Source organism: Phalaenopsis equestris, unplaced genomic scaffold (genome assembly GCF_001263595.1).
Source record: "Phalaenopsis equestris unplaced genomic scaffold, ASM126359v1 Scaffold000301, whole genome shotgun sequence".
Classification (NCBI taxonomy): domain Eukaryota; kingdom Viridiplantae; phylum Streptophyta; class Magnoliopsida; order Asparagales; family Orchidaceae; genus Phalaenopsis; species Phalaenopsis equestris.
In genome coordinates, this window is record NW_018164743.1 from 1866337 (window position 1) to 1882848 (window position 16512).

Here is a 16512-nt window from a genome sequence, read left to right on the forward strand (position 1 = left end):
ATATATATATATATACATATATATATATATATATATTAGAACGAGCATTTGGGATTAACATGTTAAAATAACATTTATTTAACATTAAAAAATTGACTAGTAACAATTATATTTTATTTATACGCACTCAACAAAAAAATTAATTGATCTCATAAAAATTATTATCAAACTTATTTTTTAAATTTAAATATGATCATAATAAATCATTAATTTAGATTTTAATCTTAATTTAGATCATAACTACTAATACTTATTTTTTCTAAGAAAATTATTCATGCATTGTTATATTTTCAATCGACAAAAAATGAAAAAAAATTTTAAATGCTTTTAATTTAATTAAAGTATTTCTTTGTTCATTTTTATAATTTGTTTTAAAAATAAGGAATTTCTATGGATTGCATTGAAATGCTTTACAAAATTTACATGCACATATAAAACATATATTTTCAAGATTTTATATTTTGTATTGTTTATTGAACAGATACAACCAAAATAACAACAACAACAAGAAGTTTTTATCCCACTAAATGGGATCGAATACTTTTCTCCATTGTGTCCCATTATAATATTTTCATTTGATCCTACTTGATTTAGATCATTTTTGATGCAATATACCCAAATCATTTTTCGTCTACCTCTGCCTTTCTTAACATAAACGAATCTAAAACATCTATTCCCCTATCCGAATCATCAAATGGTCGTCGTTTAATATGACCAAACCATAAAAAACCTTTAGCTCCAAGTACTGTCTTACTCTTAACACTCAACAAAATTCAAAAAGAAATTAAAATGAGAAGAATAGGGAAAAAAGAGAAACAAGGAAGATTTTTCTCGAATGTAAGTAAAATTTAAGCTTTTAGTAACTACCAAAAGGATGCAACAGCTGCTTCATGGATACAAACCACTAGTTAGCTTTTTAAAAAAATATATCTGATGTTCTCAGAACCAAGAAAATATGTGCAGATGCCAATTAAGAACTTAAAATTATTTCTTACGTGGAACAATTTAGTCTAACTTGAGAAAAATAGTAATCCGCCGTCTTAAATGAATGGACCCTAAAACTAACATGTTTTAAAAACATCTATTTTACAGCTTACTGAAACCATAAGCACATCAGCACCAGACAAATAGCAGCTGGATACATTAGCACCTCCACAAACAGCACTCTCAACCCATCCCTTCACAATCAGAACAAATTCTACACAGTATACTATAAATGTCAACACAATTAGAAAAAAATGGCCTCTTCTTCATCCTTATATTACAGCACTACTTCCTTCTCTTGCTGCTTCTGATGATTAAAATGGGGGTTAAAACTATAAATCTCCAGGTTTTTAATGTTGATCTTAGAAAGCCAAGCTGGGGATCTTCCCTAAATATAGCCAGACTGCAAAAATAATTGTTTTTCATAAATCCTGTGCATCTAGTTCTGGTTTTGTTGGGTATTCAAGGCCTTGCAGCGCTGGAATCCGTCTCAAGTCATCGTCTGAGTAGGTTGGGATGAACCAGTACTTCTTGTCAATCCCAAACACCTGTTCAATTAATGTTAGGTGAAACGAACAAAAGTGTACGGGTGCGATTGGGTTTTTTTTTTTTTTTTTTTTGAAGATTTTTATAAACATCTGTGACCGTAATCTAACTATAGCTTTCGTCACGTTTCAAAATTTTTTGTATGGAAAGCAACTTTTACGACTAAATCTGTTAAGAGTATGGATGTAGGAAATATTCAAAACAAAAAAGCTCCATACGTTTCGAAAAAAAATTGTTTTTTACACAACAGTATTACAACTACTTGTAAATAAAGTTGCGATCACCGCCAATGGGCCGTTAGGATATAATCCGTAAAAATGAAGTAAACCTTCACTTAAAATGTCGCCAAGTCATGCCCTATGGCAGCTCACTTGTCATTACACTAGTTATTATTCTTATTATTATTATTATTATATATTTGGAAATGTTTAGCTCGAAGTCAAACAAGCCAAACACCAATTTCAAGCAAAAATTTCTAAGAACCCGAACACATACACATGGCAAGCTCATTTAAGATTGGATCATGTAAACCCCTATAGATGAACCCTAAAGAACATGCATAAGAAGAGCTTCAAAGCAGAAATTGATGTGAGAGAGTCAGAGCTAGTGCTGTCCAAATCATTTTACAGTTCAGTTTTTATGTTCTAATTCTATTTTTATTAATTTTTCTATTTGGATGGCAAACCTGTAATAAAGGGATCTTGGTACTTATAAATAGGGGCTGTTTTTTGTATAGGGATAAATTTTAATCTTAGAATTATGAGTTTCTTTCTTTTGAGGAAGGTTGGGCTACCCGTTTATCTTCCTTGAAACTAAATCCTAGAAGTGCCAGCCCAAGTGGTGCCTTGTATGTATTCTTGTGCCTTCTTTACATCAATAACATTCTTTTTGTCGTTGCCTTCAGAATTCTTCTCAGTGATTCTTGATTGTTGTTTTGCTGAAATTCTACTCCCACACCCCTTTGTTTGTATCATTTTGATATCAAAGCTTTGGCTTCTTGATCCCAATCTTGTCAAGGTCCTCTAATCTTCTCGGTGGGCTGCTGAACCTATCTTCTCAATGATTCTTGAAATCGACAAATCTTCTATCTTCTTGCTTCTTCCCTGTTAACTTCCAGTTTCTGAAAGAGGCAGTTTTCCAAAGTTCAAGAAAGATGCAGTTTTCAAAAGTTCAAGAAAGATGCAGTTTTCAAAAGTTCAAGAAGAAAGATGCAGTTTTCTCAAAAGTTCAAGAAAGATGCAGTTTTCTGTCCCGTTGTTCTTCATGGCTGGGTTTTTCTACAATCTTTCCTCTCGACTGCTCTTTCATCCCGTCCTTCCTTTCCTTCAAACACAATATTTTTGTTATCTTTCCTGGGCTCACTAGCCTTTCTTTTGTTTGCTGTCCAGATTGTCCACAGTGCTGCTATTATTGACGATTTCCTTATTTCTAACTGTGATTTTCCAATGAAACATGCCACTATGAAGAAATATTGCAAGACAGAATCAAGAACTCATTATGGAAGGTTTATAACGGGAGATCCCGTATCTTCAAGAAAGAATAGTTGTTCTTGATCAACAAAAATTGGAAGATCATAATGTGGATCAAAAAGATAAAATTGTTAAGGAAGAAGATAAAATTGTTAAGGAAGAACATGAAAACCCATTTCATCAAGAATCCTCAAATTTCAATGGATTTGAAGGTCCAGTATCGGAATCATCGTGGATACCTGTATATAACTAGTCCGTTTATGACAAGGAAAAATGCGTTGGAATTCCTAGTGAAAAGTTCATGCAAGGACGTTTGGCTTCATGGTCTGGTGGAATTCACTGAGGACAACAGTCTATCACTAGTGAAGTATATAATTCTTTAATCTCTAAGCCGTCCAAATTATCGTCGAATGATCAAAATGATAATGATCCGATTAGGAGATTAGATGTTTTAGAATCTACTTGTGTTAAGAAAGGCATAGGTAGACCTAGGAAGACTTGGGCTTATTGTATAAAAAATGATCTTAATTTACTAGAACTAAAGGAAAATATGACACTAAATAGGACGCAACGGAGAAAAAGGATTCATGTAGCTGACCCCCCACGTAGTGTGATTAAGGCTTTGTTGTTGTTGATCAAAATGATAATGATGACAAGAAGATGGTCTCTAAGTGTATTTGCACAAATGGAATTGATAATTTTTTATCAAGATGCTACAGTTGCAAGTGCAACTACACAAAATACAGCCAAATCCAAATTTAACATTGTTGATGCAAATAATTCAGCTCTTCACGCAATTATCTTTGGAATGATGGCGACAAAGGATTTGGTATCGATGCAATAAGAGATATTGGGCATGTTAAAGAACCACTTCACTGTAAGTCTGGGGGGATCTGGACTCCAAAGAGGGATTTGGTGGTGATCATAGGACATGATTGTGTATGGAACTGGATGCAGAGCCATTGGTTTTTACAGTTGCTTGTAAAAGAGCTAAAGCCCAAGGGTTTTAGGCTGCATGAATATCATATGGTAAGCATGTGAAAGTTAAATGTGTAGTGATGAATCTCGAATGGCAGACAAAGTTGCACATTTCCATAATAGTTTTGATCCAGTTAATGTCGTAGCGATGACATATGTTTGGATCACTGATCTTAGTCATTTTCAATGTCTCTTAGTCAGAATTGGAGACCCAATTCTAATCTTTTCCAACCCCGGGAGAATGATGCGGGAGCATCAGTACTAGTGTTGTCCACATTATGTTACAGTTCAATTTTAAAGTTTTAGTTATATTTTTGAGTTTTTCTGTTTGGATTGAAAACTTGTAATAATAGGGATCTTAGTACTTATAATTTATAACTAGGGATTGTTTTGTAGATAGGGGCAGATTTTAATTTTAGAATTGTGAGTATCTTTCTTTTGGGAAGGTTGGGTTACCCGTTCATCTTTCTTGAAGCTGTATCCTGAAGTTGGCAGCCAATGTGGTGTCTTGTTGTGTGTATTCATGTGCTTCCTTTATATCAATAATTTTCTTTTTATTGCTCTTTGCCTTCAGAATTCTTCTCAGCAATTCTTGATTCCTGCTTTGCTGAAATTCCACTCTCATACCCCCTTTGCCGGTATCAGAAAAGAAAAATCTCACTTAGGAATGAAAGAAGATCAAGATGAATTGATATTTGAAATATAGGACATATAACAACTTCACAAAACTATGAATCCTTGATATTTCACTTCAAATTGCAAAATTTTGACTCATGTACATCAAAAAAATGCTACCCCCATGACAATAAAGGCATTCAAATAACAAGAAGAGAATACGAAAGAAAAGAAAGGGAAATATAAATACCTAGCACTTAATTCTTATGTATTTATATGTCTCAAACCTAAACTTTAATAAATACATAGATATAATGTTGGTGCTTTAATCCTATGCATGAAAAGGTGTATTTCACTTTTAAAAAGGAGTAACAGTACTATTTTTGATGTGATATTAAGATTGAGTGCTATGCATGCAAATATGAAAGTATAGGTGTGAGATATATAAATACAAAAGATTGTGTTCTATAAATGTAAATACCCTAAAGAAAAGAAAGGAAAAGTGAATTTTTCACCATACTCAGAAGGCATGAAGCAACTTGCAAGAGGAATCAATACATAGCCTAAGGAAAAGACCACGCCAAGGAAAGTTAAAACCATCGATCATGATCAAATCATAATATTTAAGGGGTTTTTTAGTTTGCTGAAAATGAACTGCAATATAAAAAATTTGAAAAGTAAGCTTGATTACAATGTGTCTGAAATACTTTAAGATTGTTTGGTTCACTGTAAAATAAACGATTAATTTTAACTTTTTTCTTGTTTGATTTGACGTATATCAAAAATATTGTATTTCAAAATATATTTTTTTGTCCCGCGAAAGTGGACTGTCAGCGGCAAAATACCGGCGACAAGTGGTCAGTTGTGGCAGCGACGGCGGGCTGCGGCAGGCATGCGGGCAAGCAAGCGGCGACAGGGTGCGGCAAATGAGGGTGGCAGCGGAGGTGTGCGGACTGCTTACCAACAGAATTTTAGAGTGTAAATCAAATTCGGTCGAATCGGTTGAATTTTAAATTCAATCAAAATGAACTAAGATGTAAACTTCAAACTCATTCATACTTTACATTGTATTTGTAATTCTTCATGCCAAAAACATAATTTCCTAAAATCCATGTAAAATAATTATAATACACTGCAAATCCTTCCAATCAAATAACCTCTAAGTCGTAGCATTATGATTTCAGATTTCATCTTCCTAGCACTTTATAATACCAAGTTGAGCGCCAAAAAGGTTAGTAAGAGTCACTTTTTCATAACAAGTATAACTTTGAGGTCATGACACCTTCATTTCAATTCCACGAATAAAAAAATAACTACGCGTACAAACCTGTTCAAAATTCCTCCTCCTTCCCAAATCATACCTCCATTTTGGAGTAGTTTTCTTTTCATATGCCTGATAATATAGAGGAAATATTCAAACTACTTTAAAAACTTAAATTAAACCAGAAGGGTATTTAAAAAGGCACATTTACATACGTACCAGCCAATTCTTGTGTATATGCATATCTAACACAAACTTCGTTTGCATACATTTGTACCACCCAAATCTTTCATATCACATCAAAAATGCCACTTTAAACTTTAAGAAGTATACCACTATTTTAACTTTAATAAGGTGGTATATATGAAAAAATTGAAGTTTAGGTGTAATTAGATATGTAAATACATAGGAATTGAATGGTATGTATGTAAATCTTCCAAAAAAAATGACAAGCACTAACCTCTATTGTTGTTGTATTCCCCATCACCAGGGATATATGCATGATCAGAAAGCCCAGAACACTCAGTGCAAAAGCCAAGTTCAAAACTAGCAAATATAGAAAAGAAAAACTATTAATTTTTAGCTTGTTCAAGGCAACCTGCTAATTATACGGTCATGCCAAACTTACCAAATGTCAGGAAAGTGGTTGCTAGCATTCCAGGTGTTCCTGGAATCTCTCCATCGTTGAAGAAGGCAATAAAATGTGGCAAAAGTGACATGGTGACCAGAGTTGTTTCAAGAAATGTGTAGAACTGCAACCACAATAAGGAAAATGGCAACAAGAATTAATAACTATGGTTCTAAGGGAGTCAAAAAAGCAGCAGTGACAGAGAAACAAAATGAATTGGATCAAAACCTTTCATCAGGGTTCAGCTTGACATTACAACTTTGAAGATCGGCAATCCTCAAACCAAGTTGTAAATGTTTTGCTACATAAACTAATTAATGAACACGTTGCTGATCCGGAAGGATTTCAGCATCTTTTCAAAGGCTTTCAGAATGTTTTAAGAAGTTCTAGAGCTTTTCTAGGACTTCCTAAAGATTCCAAGATGTTTCTCAATATTGCTCATATGAGCCCTTGTGACTCTAGCGGCTCTTCTTGATTTTACGATTTCAAATATGTGTTCGGTCATCTAAATATGATTTGTGAAGAGTCCAACAAGTTGCAGGCTACTCATACATTAGCAATCATGCTAATGATGAAACTGTGTGTCAAACCAGTTTGGATCTTTGATTATATGGACATCAACACATAAAAAAAAAAACTAATTGGAAATCAAGTATAAAGTTTTGTTCAACTTAATCCAAGACTAGCGTTTCAGATCTTCAATATCATTACTGAAAATTGTTTTAAGTCCAGGCTTACACTACATGCAAAGGACTCATGAACACGAAATAAATGTTAATTAAAATATATCATAAACATTTAATTGCATGTAAAATAATAATTAGCATAAATATATCTTAGAAGTATTTAAAATTTCAATTCCAAGTGTGTTTAGTTGTAACCATTTATTTGCTTTAGTAATAATATTGCATTTCCTATTGTGGTTTAGGCTAACTCTGGTATCACTTGTGCTTGTGGAGTTACTAACATATGAATTATCATATCCCAATCAAAGGCATTTTTTCAATCAAAAGCTCAATATAACATCAAAACTCTTATTAGATATCTCACTTTGCCCATCAATTTGAGAGTGATATAAAGAAAAAAAACTTTTATTGCGCTTTCTCGTTTTCAAAGAATTGTCCAAATATAACTATATGAATTTCCAATCCTTGTCAAACACAATGGAAAGCAATACATGCAATACTAGCTCATTGAAATATAATTTAGCAATGTGAGAAGTATCGGTAATGTTTTTCTATGGGATGGAATGAAATGTGGCTTTTTAGGGAAGACAAATCTAGCACTACAAAAATAGTATTTTATTCCCTTAAAGTCCATGGTAGTCCTTAAATAAAGATGAACACGATATCCTCACAAGGCTTATACAATTGGCAAAGAAATATAAAGTCTAATATTAGTTTTAATCCCCTTGGTTGCTTGACAAGTTATGTATTGTTAAATATATGAGCAACGTCTCTTTTCAAGCAAGACCAGGAATGTTTATTCCTTATTATGTCTCTAGGCTTATCCATATCAAAATGTCTTATAGAACCAACAATATACGATTCTAATACAAGAAAGTCCCTCAAAGAAAAATCAAGAATGCTAATATGTTCCCTGCTTAAATAAATAATCATCTTTAAGTACGAAATATTAAAAAATAATAAATTGTCATCAAGGTCCTAATATATCTCATAAAAGTAATTTCAAGTGGTATATTCATCTTTAATATAATCAAAACTAAGATCAACTTAATCTTCAGTGTATGCGAACTAACATCAATTTTACATAAAAGCATCAACAATCTTATTTTCAACGACAACACAATGTTTAAAGAAAAAACTGTTTTCCTGTAGAAACACAACTCAATTTGCATGTCCATGTCATAATTTTTTTGTGAACACAAATATTTGAAACCTTGGTGGTCATAATAAAGGCAAATTCTTCAAGCAACAAGCAATGTCCCTGATAATGAAGTGCTTAGACAATAAATAAATTGCCATAATATATTTTGAATACTTCTACTCAATCTCATTCAAGTAACCTCAAACAAGTTGTTAAAATTCAGCAACTTAATCATTGATGCATTCGTATATCTCTTCTTAATTTCCATAAAAACATGATTAGCAAATTTTGAACATTTAAAGCCCATTTCTTAGAACAACTTGCAATTAATGTCACGCAGTACTAAATCTTTTATTGAATAACCTGTATAAAGTGTCCAAATCATGAGAGCTCTGAATCTCATAGGTGTTAACCACTTATTAATAATTTTAGCTCAATTTTGATCAACAACAAAAATGATAGTGGATTTTATTACAAAATAATATTTCTTCAAATTCAAATATAACTTTTAAGCTTAAGATGCACAAATAGTGAACTTTTATTTTTGATATTGAACAATATTCAAAATATCATCAAAGTGCACAATAAGAAACATTTCTAATAAAAGATTATAAAACATGATTCATAATCCTGATAAAAACTAGCATATTAGGTGAATTAGTAATTCAAAAGACACCAATTCGATTTTAAAGGCTATTTTTCCACCCATCATAATCACTTCTCAAATTAACATTAGAAAAGATCACCAACAAATTAACTTTAGAAAAGATCACCAACTTAAGACCATCGTGTCCATCATATCATTCAATAGAGGAATAAGAAAGGGATATTTTATGATAAATTTAATAATTTCATTGATGATCAACAAACATGTTTCAATTATTATCTTAGGATTCAATAATTGAAACTATGCAAGAACTCATAACTTGTATTACAAACCCTTTTCTTAAAAAAATACATTAGTTGTTTTCTACCCTCAAAATGTTCTGTTAAATTATCCTACAATATGTAAAGTTTGACTATAAAAATCCAAAAATTAAATCAATGACATGTGTTATATAACCCTAAATGATGAAAATTTATTAGGTAGGATAGATATCTATAAAATCAAACAATACTTGAGCAACATCCTCGGGCATACTCACATTTGAGGTAAAACATAATCTTTCAATTCAAAAGACAATAAACAATAAATTAACTTTTCCTCCGTACGATCTTTCTTAAGATTTAGTAAAAGAAGAGCAGCAAACACCAAATTTTTCCATTAAATTTTTACTCAAGAAATATACCAAATTGATTTTTAAGTTTAGCATGTTTAGTTGGAAGAATTCTCTAATATGGTATGTTAGACAATAATAATTAAGAAATTAAATCAAGGGCATGTTGCATATCCTTGGAGCAATGTATTAAGATCATCACGCCACTATTTTTTTGCCTAATATCTTTAGTACTTCTCATATTTTGAGGCACATTTTTCAATTCAATAACCATTAGAAAGTAAACAATATCTCCTCTAAACTCTCGTTTTCAAATGAAGGTAGGCTCAAAATATGTAAAGACTTTTAATTCACTGGAAGCACAAGATTATTTTGAAGATGGCACATAATTACACTTAGGGCCTATTTTGGGCAGTTTATAACTGCGGGCGGCGTTTTCAAAATGCCGCCATATCGTTTGTTTCGCGTGTTTTACCAACTTATCCAAAAACGATGTTTTCTATTTGTTAAATACGCCGCCCGCTGGATGATCCCCGCAGGCCGCGTTTTGTTCGCATCATATGATTTTCCATCTCCCTTCCCCTCGTTCGCATCCTCTGCCCTAGCCGCTCCTCCCTCTTCTTCGGTATTTTTTCTCGATAGAGGTATAACCTCTTCATATCCCCTCGTTCGCATCCTCGTCCTAGGCTCGCCAAAACAGCACCCTTCCTCCCTCCGTCGCCCGCTACACTCCCTTCCTCGATCGGACAACTCCGGGCCCTCGCCAAATCTCTCTTTCTTCCTCAAATAAATAATCGAATGATTTATAAAGCAAAGCTCGTTAATAGCATATTCCCTAGTGGCCGAACTAGAGAGGATGTTCAATCTTCTTTTATCTGTAAATGTTTACATCCATTTTATAGAAATATTCGCGGTCTCAGGTTATAGGAATTTAGAGTTGTTTCCACAAAACCTTAATGAAGTTATGTTCACCAACAATGAGCTAAAAAGGATGGAAAACACAAGATAGCAGCATGAACAAAATTAGAAAAACATAGGATATCACAAGCAAAAAATGGCAGAATTCCTGTTACTGGTAAAAAAACGAAAAGATAAACAACAGCATTTCTTAATAGGTACGGTGGAAGTTGAAGTGATAGATATGTAAATACATAGGATGTGGCTGGTATGTATGTAAATGTTCCTAATTATTAATACTCTTTATCCATGAAACATGATATTTGCAAATAACAATTTCCTGCTAGGACAGAAAAACTGAATGAAATGCTTATTTATAGGAATAAATGGATTTTTACAAGTTGAATTTCCTGCACCTATTTTCCTGATTCTGCTCTTCTCCTCATTAGGAATAAAAGGATTTTTACACACATTTTCCAACATTAATGGCTGTTGATTCTGAAATGTTAGGAATAACAGAAAGTCACTATGTCTGATTGAAGAGGGAGTGGAGAGCAGCTAATAAGAAATTAAAAAGTTTTGTGGTTGTAATTTATGATGATATGAAAAAATTTTTAATTTAACTCTACTTCAAATGAAATTATATAAATATATGGTCACACAAAATACTAACTCGTATTGTTGTAGTTCATGATGCATGAAAATTCTTTTGCAGTTAAATTGTATCATAAGGTTGTTAAGGATATTTCATCACTTTTTCAACTCAAGGACACGAACATGGAGCATGGATATGAATATGGAGAGAATGAGGATGCTTTTTCGTGAAATTATTTTTTTACCCAAAGAAAATCATTGAAATATTTTATTAGTTTTTTAACCTACGTTTTATTTATTGCAATGCACTGGTCATCATTTCAAAATTTGGATAAGCAACCTGATATTAATGCGCACTTGCTTGTAACTTTTAAATTTGGTGGATATTGGACTCAAGTCAAGATCCTAGAGAGGAAGAAATATGATGGGGGTAAACAAAGAACTATGGAGATTAAAGAAAATATGTTGAATCTTCATTTTGAGTTGGAGGGAAAAAAAAAAGATTATTTGCTAGATGTCAATGCAAGCCACCTGCCAAAAAGAAGAGTATCAAATATTATATGCCGTTTAAAAACTGACACTATAGCGTGATAATGGTTTGCTCATGTGTAAAAGCGACTTTGATTGCATCCTGTTGCAATTTGATATTAAGTTCTTAGCTTCACTTTAGTTGAAGTGCTGCCATTGTTGGAAGAAGCGACTCAGCAAACCAATTTTATAAATTTCATATCAAACTTTTAAGCGTTAGATATGTATATACATAAGAACTGTGTGGTGTGTATGTAAATTTGAGTATTCTGCAAATCCAGTTTCAGTAAATGTTGAGCTGATTAAAGCATGAAATCCTTTGGCTATGACAAATGTTGAATTTTTGTGCGGTATGCTGCTCCACTATAAATGAACAATATCTTAAGAACGTTCATCTTCTTTTTATAGTTTAGAATTGTTTTTTCTTCATTATTCAATTCCCAGAATTTATCTTAAACCATTGTTCAAGTTCAAGGGGATGTGGGCAAAGAAATGAGAACTGTTTACTAATAGACTTCAAGAAAGTTAGCATTCTGGGATCATCTATAATAACAAGGAGATGTTGGCAAAGAAATGAGAACTGTTTATCCATTATACATATAATGAGCAACAAATATCTCAAGATTCTCATTACATTAAATCCAAAACATCATTTTTTTGATTGACCCAACTACAGGTAACTTTTACAACTTCAACATTTTACCTTCATGGTTTTAATACATCGACAGCATAAGAAATGTAAATACGAACAAAATAACTACAACAGTTATAGAATGGGAGGGTATCAGAATTTTAATGAGAAATTTTAATTCCCCAAAATATCTCTTAGTTAAATCCTCAAAATATTTTATGTCGGTGTATTCATTATCCCTTTCATCAATCCACTTGAAGTATTTACAATCACTTTCGGTCTTACTCTGGGACATCTGCAAAATAATCTTCCATATTATCTTCTTTAGGGGTTCTAAATACCATGCATTGTAATTTGCAGTGACAAAATTCTTAGGGAAATTCAATGCCCTTCGATTGCATTGAATTCATAGCTCACAATGCAATACATGCGTACATTTTCATTTCGATGGGTTTTCATTATCAATTTTCATCAAGATGGAATTAATGACAATCACGAAGCTTAATTTTTAGCTAAATAATACTTGTTGGCATCCATTTTTTATGTGACATACACTGAACATCCTCGGATAACGTTGCTCGGGACATGTTTCTTCTGCATTTTAAATTGAATATTATCATACTTTTTATTGTAATTTTAATATGTATTTTATTTTTTTTGGTTTTTTTGATACTCACTATTAAGTGATGTGTATATTTTTTTTGTGTTGTTATGAAATATTTTTTTCTTGTTCTAAACTATCAAATATATAGTCATAACAATTTTGTTGTAAACAGCACAACTGCATAATGGTTGAATGGTCATTTATCCAGAAAAAGTTACAAATTAGTTTTTTTTCAAACACACAAACCAAACAGCTAGACACATTCGTTAAATGGCGGAATTATAATTTATTCAGAAACAGTTGCAAATCAGTTGTTTTTCAAACGCACAAACCAAACAGTCAGTCAGCTTATCTGGATCAGTTGCTGATCACCAGTTCATCAGGATAAGTTGTTTATCTGGATAAGCTGGATAAGTTGCAGTTGCCCCAAACAGGCCCTTAGTCTTTGTAGATTTTAAAATTACTCTTTCAATTATCTGACAGTTACTATTAGATATCCCAAACGAATAAGATCTAAACCACATAAAATGACTGACCCAGAAGAACATCTACGGCATTCATGAGTACACCACAATAAATTTTATCAGAATAGATGATAAATTGAATGGGAACTAAATATACTTGCCACATAAATAGCAGCCTTATCTGCTAACGTCATCCAATAACTCATATGATGAAAACAAATTTTGCAATAATGTTCATATAATCCCCATTGTTTATAATGCATGAGAGGCAACCGTTCCATGGAATCGAAATGCGACACATTCGATTGTGGGATTCCACAATCTATCAGAATCACAAAATTCAGATATCGAGAGTCGTGATTTTAGCACAGAATATATCTCGCTCCCAATTTCAACTTAATTCTTTTCATTTATTTTGAGATTTTTCTATATGTTAATTCTAATTAAGTGTATTTCTGGGGGAGAATATTTAGATGCTGGCTTTTGTGTTTTAAGAAGTTTTGTTTTGTTTTGAGGATTATGAAAATGTGATCACTGATTTCCTGCTTTAGGAGTATTATATTATCTTCATTTTGCAAGTGGTGTGCTTGTATCTTGCTCAAAAACAGGTGATGAAACTTCTCGTTGTTCATACCACTTTAGTACTTTGTGAGCCTTACTATATGTATGTATGTATAGTCTCCACAGAAATACACCTTTTGATTTGATGAAATAAAATTACCTCTGGGTTTATTTTTTCTTATATATATATATATATCCCTAACATTGCCTATTCATTCCTAATTCCCTAAAAAAAAATTAAAAATTCAACACTCCTTCGTCTACCAAAAATCTGCCCGGACGCCTAATACTAAAACCCTAAACTTCGATCAACCTTTTATCTACAACCTTACACACATTGAAACCTTGATCGAGATTAAATGACACAATATTGCCTCAGAGAAATCAGCAATGAGGTGTGTGGGTTCTTAATATGGAGGATATGCAACAAGAAATTCTTCAATTACAAGAAAGACTTGACGACTTTGAGAGGAGACAACCCGAAAAGGCCACCCATAGCCACAAAGATGACTCATCGGATTAAGAGAATGAAGTGAATCCCTTCCATCAGCTAATTTTCAATTATAAAGAATCAATACCACCCCGAAGATTTAGCATGGAATATCGGAGGAGCAAGGATTTTAGAGTAAAGATGGATCCACCAAATCTTGACTGTCACATGGATCCAGACGAGTTCATTGAGTGGCTCCAAACAGTGGAATGGGACTTTCAATACAAGGACGACATCAAGTGTAAAGCTAACAGTCATCAAGTTAAATAAGAGTGTATCTCTATGGTGAAAATTTTTGAAAAACCAACGCCAGCAAGAGAGATAAGTAAAATAACAACCTAGTCCAAGATGAGCAGGGAGATGCAGCGTACACTACAGACAAGATGTGTTCTAGTCCAAGATGAGAAGGGATATGCAGCGTACATTACAGACATGATGTGTTCTTGAGGCTTCATCGATTACAACAGAAAGACCTTTCTGTAGAGTACACCACTGAGTTCGAGCAGCCTATTTAAAAAAGTGAAGTAGCGGAGCCTGCGGAGAACACTATAGCCCGATATCTAGGAGGATTGAAATCGTCTATTGGCAACGTGGTATAGTTGTAACCCATATTAGACATGACAGGATGTCCAAACTCTAACCCTGAAGGTGGTGAGATAACATAATAGTATCGAGCCCACACCACCCTTCAAACAGGATTCAAACATAGGATCAGACATCAAAAGTACACCTAATGGAGCAACCAAGCCAACCCCGCCAAAGGAGAAACACGTAGAGGATGGAGAAAAGGTTGAGGTTGTTGATACTCTTAAATTTGTCACAACCATGAAGTGTTTCAAGGATCATGGTATTAGGTCGTTGCATCTGATTGCCCAAACATAAGGATGATATCAATCACTACGAATGGTGCAGTGAAATAAGCAGCGTATGAAGACCCAGATGAGGAGAATGGAAAGGAGTACATCTTGCAACCGCTAAGGGAGAGATGTTAGCGATTTAACTTGAGCACATAATAGAGACTCTAGCAGAATTAACATTGGTTACCCTAGAAGGTAGTGAGCCTGAGACAATTAGCATTCATCTAGAGTTTGAGGATGTGATATCACAAACTAGCTTTTTGGAGGTATTAAGAGGAGCATCAGCAGGATTAGCATTGGTTGTCAAAGAGGCCATAAGTTCGATGAGCCGACACCATACACATGACAACCCCAGATAAGAGAATTTTGGAATTTTAAGACATACAGTCTACCTTCTATGTTGCCACTAATGAGAGAGGTCTAATATGTCAGAGATGTGAAGATTTTGAACTATTTTTGGAAGGCTATATGAAATAACTAGTTGTTAAAATTCAATTCAGCTCAACAACGTGGTCCCACACAAATGTCCAGATAGGAGTGGTGAGATACTACTTTGGAAATCTCAACATGTATTTTGTGGAAAAGAATATCCAATAGTGAGATTCAAGCATTTTCATAGAAGAAAAATCCTCTCCTATCCGGAGAGAATGACGCGAGAGCAACCAACATTCTGCGGGATCTAAACACGGTAACCGCAATTGCGGGATTCCACAATCTTTCGGAATCATAAAACCACATGATCGAGAGTCATGATTTTAGCACATAATACATCTCATTCCCAATTTTAACTTGATTATTTTCCTTTTTGGGCTTTTTTCTATTTTGTTATTTCTAATTACATTTATCTCTACAGGAGAGACTATTTATATGTTGAATTTTCTTTTTTGAAGACTTTTGTTTTGTTTTGAGTATTACGGAGTTCGTAGTCTCTGATTTTCTGCTTCAGTGATGTATCATCTTCCTTTTGCAAATGATTTGTTTGTAACGTGCTCAAAAACAGGTAGTGAACCTTCTCACTCCCAGCACAATGTTAGTTGTCATTAGGGGTGTAAACGAGCCGAACACGAGCGAGCCATGCTCGGCTCGTTTATATTTCGAGCTCAAAAAGTGTGTTCGTGTTCGGCTCGTTTGCTTAACGAGTCGAACACGAGCTGTTCACGAACAAAGAGTCCTTTTAACAACCTTAATCATGTAGTCATAAGACAATAAGGGTTTGAGCAAGATTTAAAAATTATTATTTATATTAAAACATCATTTGAATCTAATTTAATAATTTTTATTCTATTTTCTTAATTAATATTTTAATTGATTATAAATCTTTGTAGCCTTATAGTCAATTAGATTATTTTAAAATACTACTT

General features: G+C 33.2%; 1 protein-coding gene across 1 annotated transcript in view; it reads right to left on the reverse strand.

Annotated features, from left to right (window-relative positions):
• Positions 1 to 978: 978 nt before the first annotated feature.
• LOC110025511 (probable protein S-acyltransferase 14) overlaps positions 979 to 16512 on the reverse strand; it is a 27924-nt gene continuing 12390 nt past the window's right edge. Inside the window, exons 4-7 of the mRNA XM_020726041.1 lie at positions 6482 to 6605; positions 6314 to 6399; positions 5920 to 5985; positions 979 to 1532 (exon numbers count right to left, since the gene is read on the reverse strand). Of these exons, the coding sequence (XP_020581700.1) occupies positions 1407 to 1532; positions 5920 to 5985; positions 6314 to 6399; positions 6482 to 6605 (402 nt within the window). The 3' untranslated portion in view covers positions 979 to 1406. The remainder of the gene's footprint in view (positions 1533 to 5919; positions 5986 to 6313; positions 6400 to 6481; positions 6606 to 16512) is intronic.